Consider the following 15,727-nt stretch of genomic DNA (forward strand, 5'->3'; position numbering starts at 1 on the left):
CAGTCCAAAATAAAAAGGAACCAGGAATATGCAGAACACTTGTTCCTAAAAGAGCTTAGTACCCATGCTTCTTCCCACTATAAGAAAGGAAGCATTTCTAGTGTAGCCTTACAGACACACAGGCATGGTGGAAAGGATTTTGGGCTTTGGAGTAAGCAAGTTTGGTTTCAGTACCCAACTGCTCTTGAAACTGAAATGATTTCAGTTGTCCTAAAAGGTACCTCTCGGCCGGGCGCGATGGCTCACCCCTGTAATCCCAGCACTTTCAGAGGCCGAGGCGGGTGGATCACGAGGTCAGGAGATCGAGACCATCCTGGCTAACACGGTGAAACCCTGTCTCTACTAAAAATACAAAAATTAGCCGGGCGTGGTGGTGGGCGCCTGTAATCCCAGCTACTCGGGAGGCTGAGGCAGGAGAATGGCGTGAACCCGGGAGGTGGAGCTTGCAGTGAGCTGAGATCACGCCACTGCACTCCAGCCTGGGCGACAGAGCGAGACTCCGTCTCAAAAAAAAAAAAAAAAAAGGAACCTCTCAAGCAACGCATTTGATATCAACAGTTTTTTCTGAGACAGTAGAGATAGAAATCCCCTCTAGTTCTGAGAATTAAATCCAAGAATCTTTGTATTTCTCCTTCATGACTTGAAGTGGCTTCTTTTCTAATAAATTTAGTTCCGTGTCCTGAAACCAGGGTGGGTACAGCTTCTCTAAAATGGATGAAAAAATCAAGTCACATGACAGGGCCTGAAGAGGGAAATGATTTTTGCAACATAACCAAATTTAAATTCTGCTTTGGCTGTTAAAAACCAGAAGGAGAAGAGGTAAAGAAACAGCAAAGGCAAGTGGAGACAGTTTGAGTGCTGGATTCTTCAGGTTTTCAATTCCTTTCTGCCCTGTTGGCTTTGACTTCATTCTCATACTTATTAGGTCTATTCAATGGAAGCAGAAATAAATCTATGGGACACGCTGATATTAGCCAGGAAGCACGATTTGTTGAAAAATGAGGATGAGATAAAAGGGTTAGGTGCCTTTAGTTACTAAATTCCACGGTTGGCAAAAGCTATTCATCCATCGGTGGCAACCACAGCTGTCGTGGCCTCCCTACAGCCATGTTCTGTTGGACTCAGCCTTGAGATCCTGGTTTGTGACGTCTCACTCTCCATCATATACACCTGAGCACTCTTCGATAGAACCCTATGAGCTCCAGAACACACAAGAAAAGGCACCGAACAGAACTGTCCCAGAGCAGGCATTAGTTTTTCTGCTACCTACCCAGACACTCAGACTAGGAACTCGGTGCCGTTTGCTGGGCAGTCGACACCATGGACAGCTCTTCAGGCGCCACCTGGTTGGCTCGGCGAGCCGACCGTCCCGAGCCCTCCCTCCTCTCCCGTCAGGCCCGTGGGGGAGGCAGGGGGTGGTCCTGACGCCCAGCTTGGGGAGCAGCAATACGCAGCCCCCCAAGATTTTCTCCGGAGTCCCTCCCCGGCGCTCACGCTCTGAAGAGCCCACGCAAAAGGACCAAGGAGGCCAGATCTTCCCTCTCCCTGCACCCCCGGCGGTGGGATCGCAGCTCTGCCTGAGGGCGGCCGCAGGAGGCAAAGGTCGCTGGAGACTCAGGCTGGGGCCACCCGCGGGTGCCCGGCCCGGCCGGTCGGCGCAGAGTGGGCGTGGTCTCCTCCTGACGCCCCGCCCCTTCCCTCGAGAGGGGCGGATCTTCCGCCCCCGGCTGCGGCGCAATGCGGAAGAGATGGGCCTGCTGGAGCGGAAGTGACGCTTCCGGCGGCTGTGGCGGCGCCTGCGGGAGAAGGAGGAGGAGGAGCCGGAGGAAGAGGTGAGCAAGCCGGTGGGGGGGCGGGGAGCGGCTGCGGCCAGACCCACCGGTAGCCGGGCGGGCGGACGCTTCCAAGACCAGCCTCTGCCTCCGCAGCCTCAGCGGGAGCGGTGAGGGGCGACCGCGAGCAGCCGGGGTGCGGGAGGGCGGGCGGGGTTGTGAGGGGACCACGGGTTGTGCGGGTGCCGCGTCAGGCTGGGGGCTGTGGTGACAGCGGCTGTCAGCCTGCCCGCGGGAACGAACCGAATCCGCCTGGGCGCCGGGGCATCTCTTCTGGCGCATAAATGGAGGGTTTGGGCTGCTCGGCTCCTTCGTCTCTCCGAGAAGGAGCCGTTTTCCCGGGCAGTCGACTGCCCGGGACCCCTGAGGAGCCCCAGTCGGGTCGGTGCCCCAAGTCGTGACTCTTCCCGGGTGGCCATTCGTATTTATCAGCCCCGCCTGCCGTTCCTTCCGCCGGCGGTAGCCCGGGGCAGGAGAGGCGGCGGTAACCTGTGCCTTTTCCCTTGCCCTTCGTCGCCACCCCCGGGAGAGCCTGTCGCGTAGGATAATCCTTTTCCTCCTCCTGCCCCCTAAGGAGCTTTGAACCAGCCTTGTCACCCTTACCTCCCACCTCCGCTCCTTTCCCCTCGAAGGAACTGCTTGAAGTTTCCAAATAGGTTCCCTTTCAACGTAGTGACAGATCTTGAAGCAGGAAGCTGATAAACAACTCCGGACGAAATACGCTCAAAATTTTTCCTTTCAGTAAGCATAAATTAAACGGGAAACTCAACCAAACCGTTGATTGACTTACAGTGCTAAAACCTTGTCTTGCCTTGGTATGAGAATTGGTAGCTTTTCCTCTTGCTTTTTGGTAAAATTAAGTGACGACTTATCTTTTGGAAAAAGCCATTTTCTCCCTGAGCTGTCTTGTTTTTTCCCACCCCAACCCCCCATCAAAACCTGGCAGGGAGGGACTTTTGGATGCTTTGCAGTCCTTGCTGCAGAAGGAAACATCAGCTTCATTTGCTTTGCTTTGCTTGCTTTTCACAGGGCTGCCTCCGAAGAAAGGAGAATGGCGTTCAGTAAAGGATTCCGGATCTATCACAAATTGGATCCCCCACCTTTCAGCCTCATAGTGGAAACTAGGCATAAGGAAGAATGTCTCATGTTCGAGTCTGGGGCTGTCGCCGTGCTCTGTAAGTCATCTGTTAGAGCCCAATTTGTCATGGTCTCTGTTTTGATTTGAAACAATTCAGATGCAACCATTTTTTAGAAAAGAGCCCGACAACCCTTTCACTGTATTTCCTCTAGCATATTATGCTTGTATTTCCTTTTAATCAAACTTACTTTCCTGCAAACTTTTTGTTAACAGGTTTTTGTTGAGGGGGTGCAGGGAGATGCAGGTTTTGGTTGCAGGATTTTGCTTTCTTGGGTTCTGCTGCTACTTCTAAAAATAAATGTTTTTTCCAAAGAAATATTGTTTCAGTTTGTATCATATGTCACATAAACCCATACAGTGTCTTGCTTGACATATTTACTGGTAGGTCAGTTATAGTAGTAGGTATTATCTAATATTATCCAATATTGTTGGAGTATTTCTGTTACGGCCGTTATGTTTTCATTAAGGGAATTGTAAACAACCTCTAGATTTTCGTGTGAGATACGTGATTGATTTCATATTATTTTTTAAAGTATTTTGATAGTCTAAAGAAAAGGACTATTGTACCACAAGAAAAATAGATTAGTAAGGATTGAGTTATTTTAGGGGCAGGTGGATGAAATTAAAATTAATTTGAATACTATGTTTCTTTCTTAATGTAAGATATGCCAGGTGTAGGGGCTCACGCCTGTAGTCCCAGCGCTTTGGGAGGCCAAGGGGGGCTGATCGCTTGAGGTGGGGAGTTTGAGACCAGTCTGGGCAGCGTGGTGAAACCCTTTCTGTACAAAAAATTCAAAAAGTAGTCCGGCCTCGTCGTGTATACCTTTAGTCCTGGCTACTTGGGAGGCTGAGGTGGGTGGATTGATTGAGTCTGGAAGGTCGAGACTGCAGTGAGCCTTGATCTCGCCACTGCGCTCCAGCTTGGGCAACACAGTGAGACCCTGTTTCAAAAATTAAAAAGAAAAAAATGTATATTATTATATATACACATATATATGATTTAGGCAGATAATCCTGGTGTTAGGATTAGTTTAGTTACTGATTATATTTTTATAAATTAAAAATAGTGTTTGAAAGGCATTACTTACAAATATAAGCCCTTAAATATCTTAAACTACTAAGCTTTCTCCAGCCTCAATAAATGAAGAGCGTAAGACCTCACTCTTTGCATGTAGAATATTAATATCAGTTAAAGTGTTGACTAAATAGTATAATTGCATCTTGATGGGGAAAAAGATAGTGACATAATGAAAAGTCTTAAGCAAAGAACAGTGTATAAGAAATATATATTTGGTACATACATTTTTTGAATGAAGGAGAAGGGGCTCTAGGTCTTCCAAGAAATAAGTATAAATAATATTGGCTATACTCAATCAGTATGGACTTAATTGCTTCAAGTTGTTTTTTGTATTTAAACTATACCTTGGTACAGTATTAATTTGCATTGCATATATTTTTATACTACAAGTGGAATTCTTATACTGATGAATTCTGAATTAAAATATTGGGGGGGTGGGTGGGGCAAATGTTTGTTTTTGTATGGGAAGCATTTTTCATCTGCTTGTGTTTTTTGGTGATGTTACCTGACTTACTAATCTTGTATAAATTCTAAATGTTTCTTTAATTATGATTACCCATAATAGCAAGTCAAATGTTCAGCTACAAACTGTGTATTACTTATAGTTTTTAGAATTATTGCTATACTTTACTCCAAGGTTAGGAAACCTAAGAATAATCATATTTCCAAAACCTCCAGCAGCCATCTTTTATGCCAAATAATGGTTTGTTTTTACTAAAAGGCCCTAAAACATTTATTTTGGTATTAATGTGCATTCTAAGGAGAAAGAATATTAAAATATTGTCTAAGCTATTCTATTTTCATTAGATTTAGACTATGTGAGTAATTCAGAAAAAAATGTTGGAATATTGACTCTGTAAAGCTAACATAAATGGATGTCTAATCTCTTGGAATGTCATTATCTTTCCTACTATAAACTTTACAGTAATACTTAAAATATTAATATTTAAGAGCTAACAAACCTTCTTAAGTCATTTGACTTTTAAAATTAATTTGGCCTTCATTTTGGAGTGATAGCAAGGTTTGTATTGTGCTGTACAGTGTTCACTTTTAAAATCTTCACACTTTAAAAATGCCTGTTGTATTTAGAAGCTGTGCTTGGAAAATATCAATGTGTTCTCTTCATCTTCAATAATCCCAGCTCCCTGAATTTCAGTGCATTCTGCATATTCATCTACCTGAAGAATCTTCTAAAATCATGTTTTTTCTTTGTTTGTTTGCTTGTTTGTTTTTTGAGACAGGGTCTCACTCTGTTGCCCAGGCTGGAGTGCAATGGCGTGATCTCGGCTCACTGCAACCTCCACCTCCTGGGTTCAAGTGGTTCTCCCGCCTCGGCCTCCCAAGTAGCTGGAATTATAGGCGTAAACCACCACGCCTAGCTAATTTTTGTATTTTTAGTAGAGACAGGGTTTCACCATGTTGGCCAGGCTGGTCTTGAACTCCTGACCTCAGGTGATTCGCCTGCCTCAGCCTCCCAAAGTGCTGGGATTACAGGCGTGAGCCACCGCGCCCGGCCCTAAAATCATTTTTTATATTAAAGCAAAGTGTAACCCTGTTTTTCACCAAGATTAAGTTTATACTCCTCAACCTGTCATTTGTCCAGTGTTGATCTCCTTTAAGGAGATCTGGTGTTTTCTCAGTGGCTTCCCAAGCACCATGCTTTTTTCAGCTTCATCATACTGTTGCTTTTTACACCTTCTTCTCCAAGACAGCAAGAGTGCTGCTTCTCTAATCTGAGCCTGTCAGTCCCACTGAGGTCCTACTCAGGTCTTCTTCCTTCATAAGACTCTGCCCCAACCACTCCAGCTCACCTTTATCTCTATTTTCTCTTCATTTCTCTAGAACTTACTCTGTATCACAAGGTGCATACTTCTTTTTTGCTTTTATTTTTTGAGACAGGGTCTTGTTCTGTCACCCAGGCTGGAGTGCAGTGGCATGATCACGGCTCACTGTAATTGAACTCCCTGGAACTCCCGGGCTCAACTGATCCTCCTGCCTCAGCCTCCTGAGTAGCTGGGACTACAGGTGCACACCACTATGCCCAGATAATTTTTTTCGTATTTTTTTGTAGATAGGGGGTTTCCTCATGTTGCTCTGCTGATCTCAAACTCCTGGGTTCATGGTCTCCACCTGCCTCAGGCTCAAAGTGTTGGGATTACAGGCGTGAGCCACTGCTCCCAGCCAAGACGCATACTTCTTATGTGCTGGTTTTGTTGTTGTCTAAATGCTCATATGTAGGTGTTTTTCTTGGAAATGGGTGGTGGAAGTGACCCTAGCAGGACTTGGTCTTTATGTACACAAATTTCCTAATTTCAAGTCTCTACTTGCCCTGACTTTACTTTAAAAAGTAAATTTTAAACAGACATTTTAGTCAGCATACAGTGTTGAGGATTAGCAATCACTTAATTTTCTTGGCTTTTGCTGAAGTGCCGTGAGATACCAAACATGAAATTTTATCTTTCATATTATTAGCACATACCAAAAGGTTGCAAGTAAAAATACAATGAAAATAGTCTCAGGCCATAGATCCCCTTAGGGACCCAAGTGTTCACTAATGCAGCCTCAAGACTCTGTCTTTATGTCGATAGGATTCTAAGCTTAAATCAGTCATGATGTTATAGACATTATCCGTGTTATAGTCACCTGGGCAGCTTTTACAAATACTACTGTCTGGGCTCCAGCCCCCTGGATATTCTGATATGATTAGACTGTGATGCTCATTTCTGAGGAAAGTGTATATGACTATGATAGATTAGGGGATTGCTTTTTTTTGGCTTGCAGATTTTATCCAAAATAACCATGTTTCCAGAATTTTGATGCTGTTGTCTTTTATGGGGCTACTAAGCAGTTTTCTTGAAACTCTCAGGCTGAACCAAGTACTAATACTCTTGTAGCACTTTGAGTATAGTGCCTCATATCATATGGAATTCTGCTCGGGTTCTGTGTCTGGATGCCGCGCTCCTTGAGGAAAAGGCCTGTGTGTCTTAGTAATATTTGCAGTCTTAGTGCTTAGTGTAGTGTTTTACTCATACTTGAAGAAAATGTGATTATTAAATGAATGACAGCAAGGGAAAGACTAACCTAGATTACAAAGTTGATAAACATGCAGTTATTATGTTTGAAAATATGAGATATTTTTCTGTAAATTTTTGTTGTTGTTTTTTGAGCAGAGTCTTGGTCTGTCGCTGAGGCTGGAGTGCAGTGGTATGAACTCGGTGCACTGCAACCTCCACCTCCTGGGTTCAAGTGATTCTCGTGCCTCAGCTTCCTGAGTAGCTGGGACTACAGGCGCACACCAATTACATGCCCAGCTAATTTTTGTATTTTTAGTAGAGATGGGGCTTCACCATGTTGACCAGGCTGATCTGAACTCCTGAACTCAAGTGATCCACCTGCCTTGGCCTCCCAAAGTGCTGGGATTATAGGCGTGAGCCACCAAGCCCAGCCCTATAAAACTTATTTCATATACATACATACATATATATATATATATATATATATGTATTTTTTTTTTTTTCTTTGAGACGTTGTTTCATTCTTGTTGCCCGGTCTGGAGTGCAATGGCACGATCTCGGCTCACTGCAACCTCCCCTTCCCGAGTTCAAGTGATTCTCCTGCATCAGCCTCCCAAGTAGCTGGGATTACAGGCATGCGCCACCATGCCCAGCTAATTTTGTATTTTTAGTAGAGACAGGGTTTCTCCATGTTGGTCAGGCTGGTCTTGAACTCCCGACCTCAGGTGATCCGCCTGCCTTGGCCTCCCAAAGTGCTGGGATTACAGGCATGAGTCACCACACCTGGCCTATTTCCTATGTTTTTAAGAATTGTTATCTGACTGAACTGCTGATATAAAAGACATATATTACACATTATTTAGATTTGTTATTGACAGATCCTATTGGAAATAACTATTAACCATATTAAGGTTTTTCTGAAATGCCAATTTGAAATGTCTATGATAAATGTTATTTATTATTTCTGTAAGTACTATTAATTTGTTTCAAAATTACTTTTTTTTTTTTCCAAGATGAAGTCTTGCTCTGTCACCCAAGTTGGAGTGTGGTGGTGCGATGTTGACTCACTACAGCCTCCGCCTCCTGGGTTCAAGCAGTTCTCCTGCCTCAGCCTCCTGATTAGCTGGGACCACAGGCGCCCCCCACCACACCCAGCTAATTTTTCTGTATTTTTAGTAGAGACGGGGTTTCACCATGTTGGCCAGGCTGGTCTCGAACTCCTGACCTTGTGATCCACCCGCCTTGGCTTCCCAAAGTGCTGAGATTATAGGCGTGAGCCACCACTCCCGGCCTTCAAAATTATCTGTTTAAAATAGAAAATAATTTCATTATTTATTTCTTCTGTTGTGTTTATTTATTTAAAACACTTTCTAAAAAGCTCTTACCCTTAGATAAGTTAGTATGTTTTTTAGGAGTGTACCCATTTTTAGCATTACTCAGTTTTGAAAAGTATTTTTACAGCAAATGTTTGATTAAATTGCAATTTGATGTCTTTGGAATAGTTGTTCAGTGTAGCAGGTGAGCTCTGTGACTAGTTTGCTGCATCTACCAGTTTAAGCAGCTTGTGTGATGGTTAGCAAGTTATAAACAGGTACATATTTTTTTCCTGGAAACAATTTATTAAGAGATAAAAGATGACTCTCAGCTTTGTGTACAATTCATTGTTCTTAGTCTTTCTCCAGTTTACACACGCATACACAAAGACTGTCACAGGAGGACAAGCCGTCAGTCTGACATACATGCGTTAAATTCACAATCTCAGTGTTTTACAGCCCATCTCAGGCTTCAATAAAGTGAATGATTCATTTCACAATTATATCCTAAATAGAAGATGGAGTAAAGAAAAGGTCAACATATGGGAAATGGAGGATAACTCTAAAAACAGAAGTTATGAATCTCTATGTAAAAGATGGGGATGAGGCCGGGTGCCGTGGCTCACACCTGTAATCCCAGCACTTTGGGAGGCTGAGGTGGGCAGATTACGAAGTCAGGAGATCGAGACCACCCTGGCTAACACGGTGAAATCCCGTCTCTACTAAAAATACAAAAAATTAGCCGGGCGCGGTGGCGGGTGCCTCTAGTCCCAGCTACTTGGGAGGCTGAGGCAGGAGAATGGCGTGAACCTGGGAGGCGGAGCTTGCAGTGAGCCAAGATCGCGCCACTGCACTCTGGCCTGGGCAAAAGAGCAAGACTCCGTCTCAAAAAAATAAATAAATAAATAAATAAATAAATAAAAATAAAAGATGGGGATGTGAGGTGACGCCATGGATTCCTAACTCTTAAAATTAAAGCTTTTGCTCTTTTCCGTATTACATGCTAGCATGGGAGTAAGGATGAATTGCTTTTATCTGTCTAGTGGTAAGATTACTTTCAGGCTTTTCAAGTAGCATAATTTGAGTCAGATTAGGACTCAAATCATGCATTTTATAAATAGCAAGGCCATATCACTGGACCTGGTTTTCCTCCAGGTTGTCCATATGAGATTCTTTGTCTATCTAATTTTTTCTTACAACATAAGTCATAATACTATATATAATACTAAATATAAGTCATACTATAGGATGATGTTCTGAGATCTTTATTACAGAATATGAAATATCCTCTCTTTTCTATAAAACTGCATAAAGGGTTTCATAGTGAAATGATAATGGCTACCACTTACTGGAAGCTTATTCTGCCAGTCACAACATTAAGCCAGAGGTTTATAAACTTCATTGTTTTATGGTGACCTTATTATCTCATTAAGTTTTTTTTTTTTTTTTTTTTTTTGAGAGAGAGAGTTTCACTCTTGTTGCCCAGGCTGGAGTGCAATGGTGCGATCTTGGCTCACTGCAACCTCTGCCTCCTGGGTTCAAGCAGTTCTCCTGCCTCAGCCTCCCAAGTAGCTGGGATTACAGGCATGTGGCACCACGCCCGGCTAATTTTGCATTTTTAGTAGAGATGGGGTTTCTCCATGTTGGTCAGGCTGGTCTTGAATTCCTGACCTCAGGTGATCTGCCCGCCTCGGCCCTCCAAAGTCCTGGAATTACAGGCGTGAGCCACTGTGCCTGGCCTCGTTAAGTTTTTCACAACACCCCTAGGCCACAAACAATACTTAATAGTTCTGTTTATCAAATAGTTAGGTCCAATAAATATTTGTGTCCCAACAACTTTTGTAGCTATTAAAAAAAATGCAGAAAAAATAGAACATTTATTTTCTTCATAAATAACCACAATTTACTAATGAGATGTGTGTGCTTGTTGAGCACTGAGCACTAAATAGCTTTTCTTTTTTTTTTTTCTTTTCTTTCTTTGTTTTTTTAAGATGGAGTTTTACTCTTGTCATCTAGGTTGGAGTACAGTGGCACAGTCTCGGCTCACTGCAACCTCTGCCTATGGGTTCAAGCAGTTCTCCTGCCTCAGCCTCTCAAGTAGCTGGGATTACAGGCACCCACTACCACACCTGGCTAATTTTTGTATTTTTAGTAGAGACAGTGTTTCACCATGTTGGCCAGGCTGGTCTCGAACTCCTGACCTCACGTGATCTGCCCACCATGGCCTCCCGAAGTGCTGGGATTACGGGTGTGAGCCACTGCTCCCAGCCTGAATAGCTTTTCAAACCTTGGAACAGAGTGCACTGCTGTCCTCATTTCCTGTTCCACATTGATTTTCAAGTGACACTTGCTTTTATCGCAGCAAACAGCAAAAATCCAGTTTCACTAATATATATCATCCAAGGAATGCACTGCAATCTAATATGACAACTCTGAAGCACCTCAGGTTAACAGTTTGGCTGGTTTCCAGCATGTGTTGAGAATCTCAGTGTTTCCTTCTGTTTAAAATATGCAGCTTCCCTGGGAGTTTGCTGTAGTGCCGTGGGGCATCTTAGCACACAGTTCAGGAGATGTGGCATTTGACACACTTTATTTCATTCAGTTCAGATTGTGCTTTTATCCACATTTCAGAGATTTGGAAACTGAGGATTGGAAAGATAACTGCTCCAATGACATAGTCCTACCATTTAATTTTTTTTACTGTAATTATTGTTTGTGCTGTTGTGAGGCTATTGTATTACTGTATACTGTGTGGCTATTATTTTCAGAGGTGGGGAATGAAGTGTAAAAATAAGGGAAGGTGTTAAGGTTAAGAGTGTAATTGGTAGCATTTTCTAATGAGGGAACTGTACACTTGTGTTTTTCCCTACAAACTATTAACATATTAATATATTAGAGGAGAAAGTATGGTTTAATTTACAGTAAAGTCATTAAAAACAAAGTTTCTTTCCTGGGCCAAGTTAAATGTCAGGTTCTAGACTTTTGGATAAATGTAGTAGGTGGTAATGCCAAACAGTGTGTATAGTTTGTTTTTTTTTAAATTGCCAAACGCTGTCAACATGATTGCCCTTTAGATAAGTTGCAGTGTCCTGTCTCTTTTAAAGAAAAATTTGCAAGTTGAGGGAAGAAGTGACTTTTTATAGTTGACTTTTTCAGCAGAGAAATCATGAAATTTAGACTTGTTATATATCACTTTATGTTAGGGTTGCAAAAATTCATTTTCTTTTTATAAATACCTTTGGAAGGTGCATATTTATGTTCTTTTTTTTTCTTATGTGCCCCTGTAGTCTGAGGAATGTACGTATTTAATAGAAAGTAACTTAAATGTCAACTCTTTAAAAAGAAAATCAACCAAACTTTTTTATTCTGGGTTGGTAGTAGGATTGACCTAGGGTCAAACCAGTAGTTCTTAAGTGCTTTCATTTCTTCACCACTTAACTTTGCTATGAGGAAATAAAAAGGAAAGGCAGAACTTCCACTCTCACTGAATAGTAAAAACTCTGTGACTTTTTATTACATCATCTCAGGTCTATCAGATGTCCCAACTTGTCCTATAAAGTATAAGTAACTCAGGACTGTAACGGGAGCTTCTGACCATAGTGGAGTAACAGGAACTAGATTTACCTTCCTACCTTAATTAACAACAATAAAATGAACAAAATACATGGAATGATTTGCAGATCTTGAACAAAAGGCAGCACAAGATGCTGACCCCTGAGAGAAGGGAAACAAATGAGGTAGGCTTTATGAATGCTCCAGCTTACTGCCTGGAGAGCTTCCAGGCCACAGCAGCAGAAGAGTCACTCAAACAAAGCTTGACAGGATTCCTGAGTAGGGAATATGGGGAGGCCAAGGCAGCCAGAATCTCAGGGCTGTGTACTAGAGATGAGACAGTTGCACAAAGAGCTCCAGAGATCTGTAGAGGACTCCGTTTGAGACTTCAGCTCAGTGCTGATCGGTGCCAGTGTGTAAGGAAACCATTAGAGGCAGGGAAGGAATCACCAAAAAGGAGTAGGCAGAAAAATTTCTGGAGCTCACACAGGGCTGGGAATAGTTCATGTTTAACAACCAGAGTGGAGAAGTCCTGCATGGAGAATTGGATTGAGTACTGAAAAGGGTATACTGCTTCAGTAAAGGGGCAAAGTAGTCCTAGACTAAATTCCACTCCAGCCCTCCCTAACAGAGCTTAAAAGCAAGACCCAAAGGGATGCCACTGTTTCCAAGTAACTGAACTTCCAAATAACTGTATCCCAGAACGAAGTTTAAGAATATTTATAGGAATATAGGAAAATATACCTCATAAGGAGCAAAGTCAAATGTAGAAACAGATGCTGTAATAGACAAGGACATTAAAACAGCTATTATAAATATACTTCATATGTTCAACAAGTAGAGGAAAAAATGAACCTGTTAAGAAGAGATATGAAAAATGTGAAAGAGGCCAGGCACGCTGGCTTACACTGTTAATCCCAGCACTTCGGGAAGCCGAGGTGGGCGGATCACCTGAGGTCAGGTGTTCAAGACCAGCCTGGCCAACATGGTGAAACCCCGTCTCTACTAAAAATACAAAATTAGCCGGGCATGGTGGCAGGCATCTGTAATCCCAGCTACTCGAGAGGCTGAGGCAGGAGAATTACTTGAACCCAGGAGGTGGAGGTTGCAGTGAGCCAAGAGCATGCCATTGCATTCCAGTCTGGGCAACAGAGCAAGACTCTGTCTCTTAAAAAAAAAAAAAAAAGTGAAAGACCCAAATGGACTTCTAGATGTGATAGGGATTACTATATTAGACATTGTAGAAGAAATGATTGGCAAACTTGAAGACATAGTAATAGAAACTGTCCCAAATAAAATACAGAGAGAAAAAAAGGCTAAAATAAATAAATACACAGAGCATCAGTGAACTGCAGGATGACTTCCAGTGACCCAATATACATGAATATGTGGATCCCAGAAAGAAGGTGGTAGGAAAGAAAAATACTTGAAGAAATAATAGCTGGTAATTTTGCAACTTTGATGAAATCTGTGAATCCACATATCCAAGAAGCTAAATGAACACAAAGCAGAACACTATACCCAAATACATGATCAAATTACTGTTTACCAGTGATACAGAGAAGATCTTAAAAGTAGCCGAAGGAAGAAAAGACACACATTTACAGAAGAGTGAAGATAAGAATGATAGTAGACTTTTCTTTACAAGCAATCCAAGCCAGAGGACGTTGGGAACATCTTTAAAGTACTGGAAGGAAGAAACCAAACTAAACCATTCACCTAGAGTTTTGTACCCAACCACAAATGAAGATGTAAAGACTTCAGACATTCGAAGGTTGAAAAAATATGAGCTAATTATAATGACTAGCAGTTTAATATTATAGTATTACCTTTCTTAGCATCCAATACCAACATTTTCAAAACTTTTGAGATTATAAAGTCTGAATCAGTGAAATTTTGAAAGAAGCATACAAAGTGAAAGAAGCAATAAAGAGTGGAATGGGCTAGTGCAATTGGTTAGCCTTGTAGAGTATCAAAAGGAAGTATAGTTTTAAAAATTGCGTATCATATTTTTACTGGTGACAATTAAAATTTGCTTCTTTTAGTGGTTGTTAATAAGAATTTGTATTTTATCTTTTTCCAGCTTAAATAGAGTTTATAAATATAAGCCATTGCTGATCTGTAGTGTTACGTATGTGAGCACATGCATTCACATTGGGTTGCATTTCATAGCTACTGAACCAAATGACTGAATGATTTGGCACTTGGAAGAAATAAATTTGGCATTTGGAGAGATGTATAAATTCTTCTTGGTTGGATAGTCATTACTTCCTCAGTTCAGAATGAAAAAATTTTAGACCCTTGAAATTCCTGGATAATTCTAGGCCAACTGAGTCAGTGAAAAGAAAAAAATTAAAAAAAAACTTTATTGTCTCAAAACATTAAATATTTCTACATGTTAAGTGTACTTATTAAAATTTTGTTTCTATTTCATTATAGTCTTATTTAACTTTTTATATATAAAAGTGTGTTTACTTATATAACTAGCTCTTAGCAATAAATATTTATTGAGAGTTATGTTTCATTCTGTTCACTAGTGGACCATAGGATTGCTGTAGTCTCTTGAATGTGTTGCTGAAATACAGATAAACAAAATCATTTACTATCCTGTGGACCGTGTGTGAACTGTAAGTAGAATGAATCTTCTTTTTTTAATTTTTTTTTTTGAGACAGAGTCTCACTTTGTTGCCCAGGTTGGAGTGCAGTGGCATGATCTTGGCTCACTGTAACCTCACCCTCCTGGGTTCAAGTGATTCTCCTGCCTCAGCCTCCCGAGTAGCTGAAATTACGGGTGTGCACCACCATGCCCAGCTGATTTTTGTATCTCTTTATTAGAGACAGGGTTTCACCTTACTGGCCAGGCTGGTCTCGAACTCCTGACATCAGGTGATCCACCTGCCTCAGCTCCCCAAAGTGCTGGGGTTACAGGCGTGAGCCACTGTGCCTGGCCTCTTTTTGTTTTTATTTTTAAATTCCAGAATCTTATAATTAAGTAAATTCTAGCTGGTTGTACCTTAGTGCTCATTAGTTGTCTGTCCTTGGTTAGCACTGGGAATATATCTTTGGCCTATCTTGTTCCCAGTTTTATCAATTCTCTTAGAGAATGGAGTAGAAAGTATAGTTTTCAGATTTTTTTTTTTTTTTTTTTACATATGCACTATTTTCTTTTTTCTTTTTTTAAATTAATTTTTTTGCACACAAAAACAATAAACATTTTCTAATAATACATACAAACAAAAAGATGCGTATCAAACATATTAGGAAGGTTGCACATGGGAAGTCGGGGAATAGAAATGGGGGGTGGGAGTTAAAATAAATGAGAGAGGGACTTTATATGGATCAGTGATAATAACTCAATCCTCTATTTGACAAAGAAGAGGGAGAAGGAAGAGGAAGAAAAAGAAAGTGGGATAAAGGATCAGAAAGGGAGGAAAATAGAAAAAATTAGAGTATGACTCCAGGGTAGACCTGTTCTGTTGTCACTGAGTTGGTTGGTTGGTTTGTCTGTTGTATTTTTCATGTTTCGCCATGTTGGCCAGACTGGTCTCGAACTCCTAGCCCGAAGTGATCAACCTGCCTCGCCCCCCAGAGTGCCGGGACCACAGGCGTGAGCCACCACGTCCAGCCCCCACATTGCTTCTGGCCTCCGTGGTAGACCTCCGAGACGGAGCGGCCGGGCAGAGGCGCTCCTCACTTCCCAGACGGGGTGGCCAGGCAGAGACGCTCCTCACTTCTTCCCAGACGATAGGTGGTTGGGCCGAGGCGCTCCTCACTTCCCAGACGGGGCGGCCGGGCAGAGG

The 15,727-nt window shown here is 42.1% G+C and overlaps 1 protein-coding gene across 21 annotated transcripts in view; it reads left to right on the forward strand.

Annotated features, from left to right (window-relative positions):
- The first annotated feature begins 1,134 nt into the window (after positions 1–1,134).
- Positions 1,135–15,727, forward strand: part of SYNJ1 (synaptojanin 1) — a 102,298-nt gene continuing 87,705 nt past the window's right edge. For 9 of the 21 annotated variants that reach the window (XM_058427960.1, XM_058427963.1, XM_058427962.1 and 6 more), the window contains exons 1-2: positions 1,137–1,832; positions 2,862–3,007. In XM_058427960.1, coding sequence (XP_058283943.1) covers positions 1,738–1,832; positions 2,862–3,007 — 241 coding nt within the window. In that variant the 5' untranslated portion in view covers positions 1,137–1,737. Of the gene's footprint in view, positions 1,833–1,857; positions 1,943–2,117; positions 2,574–2,861; positions 3,008–15,727 lie in introns of those variants that run through there. The other 12 variants (XM_058427970.1, XM_058427972.1, XM_058427973.1 and 9 more) reach the window with 5 other exon arrangements.

Source organism: Hylobates moloch, unplaced genomic scaffold (assembly GCF_009828535.3).
Source record: "Hylobates moloch isolate HMO894 unplaced genomic scaffold, HMol_V3 SCAFFOLD_14, whole genome shotgun sequence".
Classification (NCBI taxonomy): domain Eukaryota; kingdom Metazoa; phylum Chordata; class Mammalia; order Primates; family Hylobatidae; genus Hylobates; species Hylobates moloch.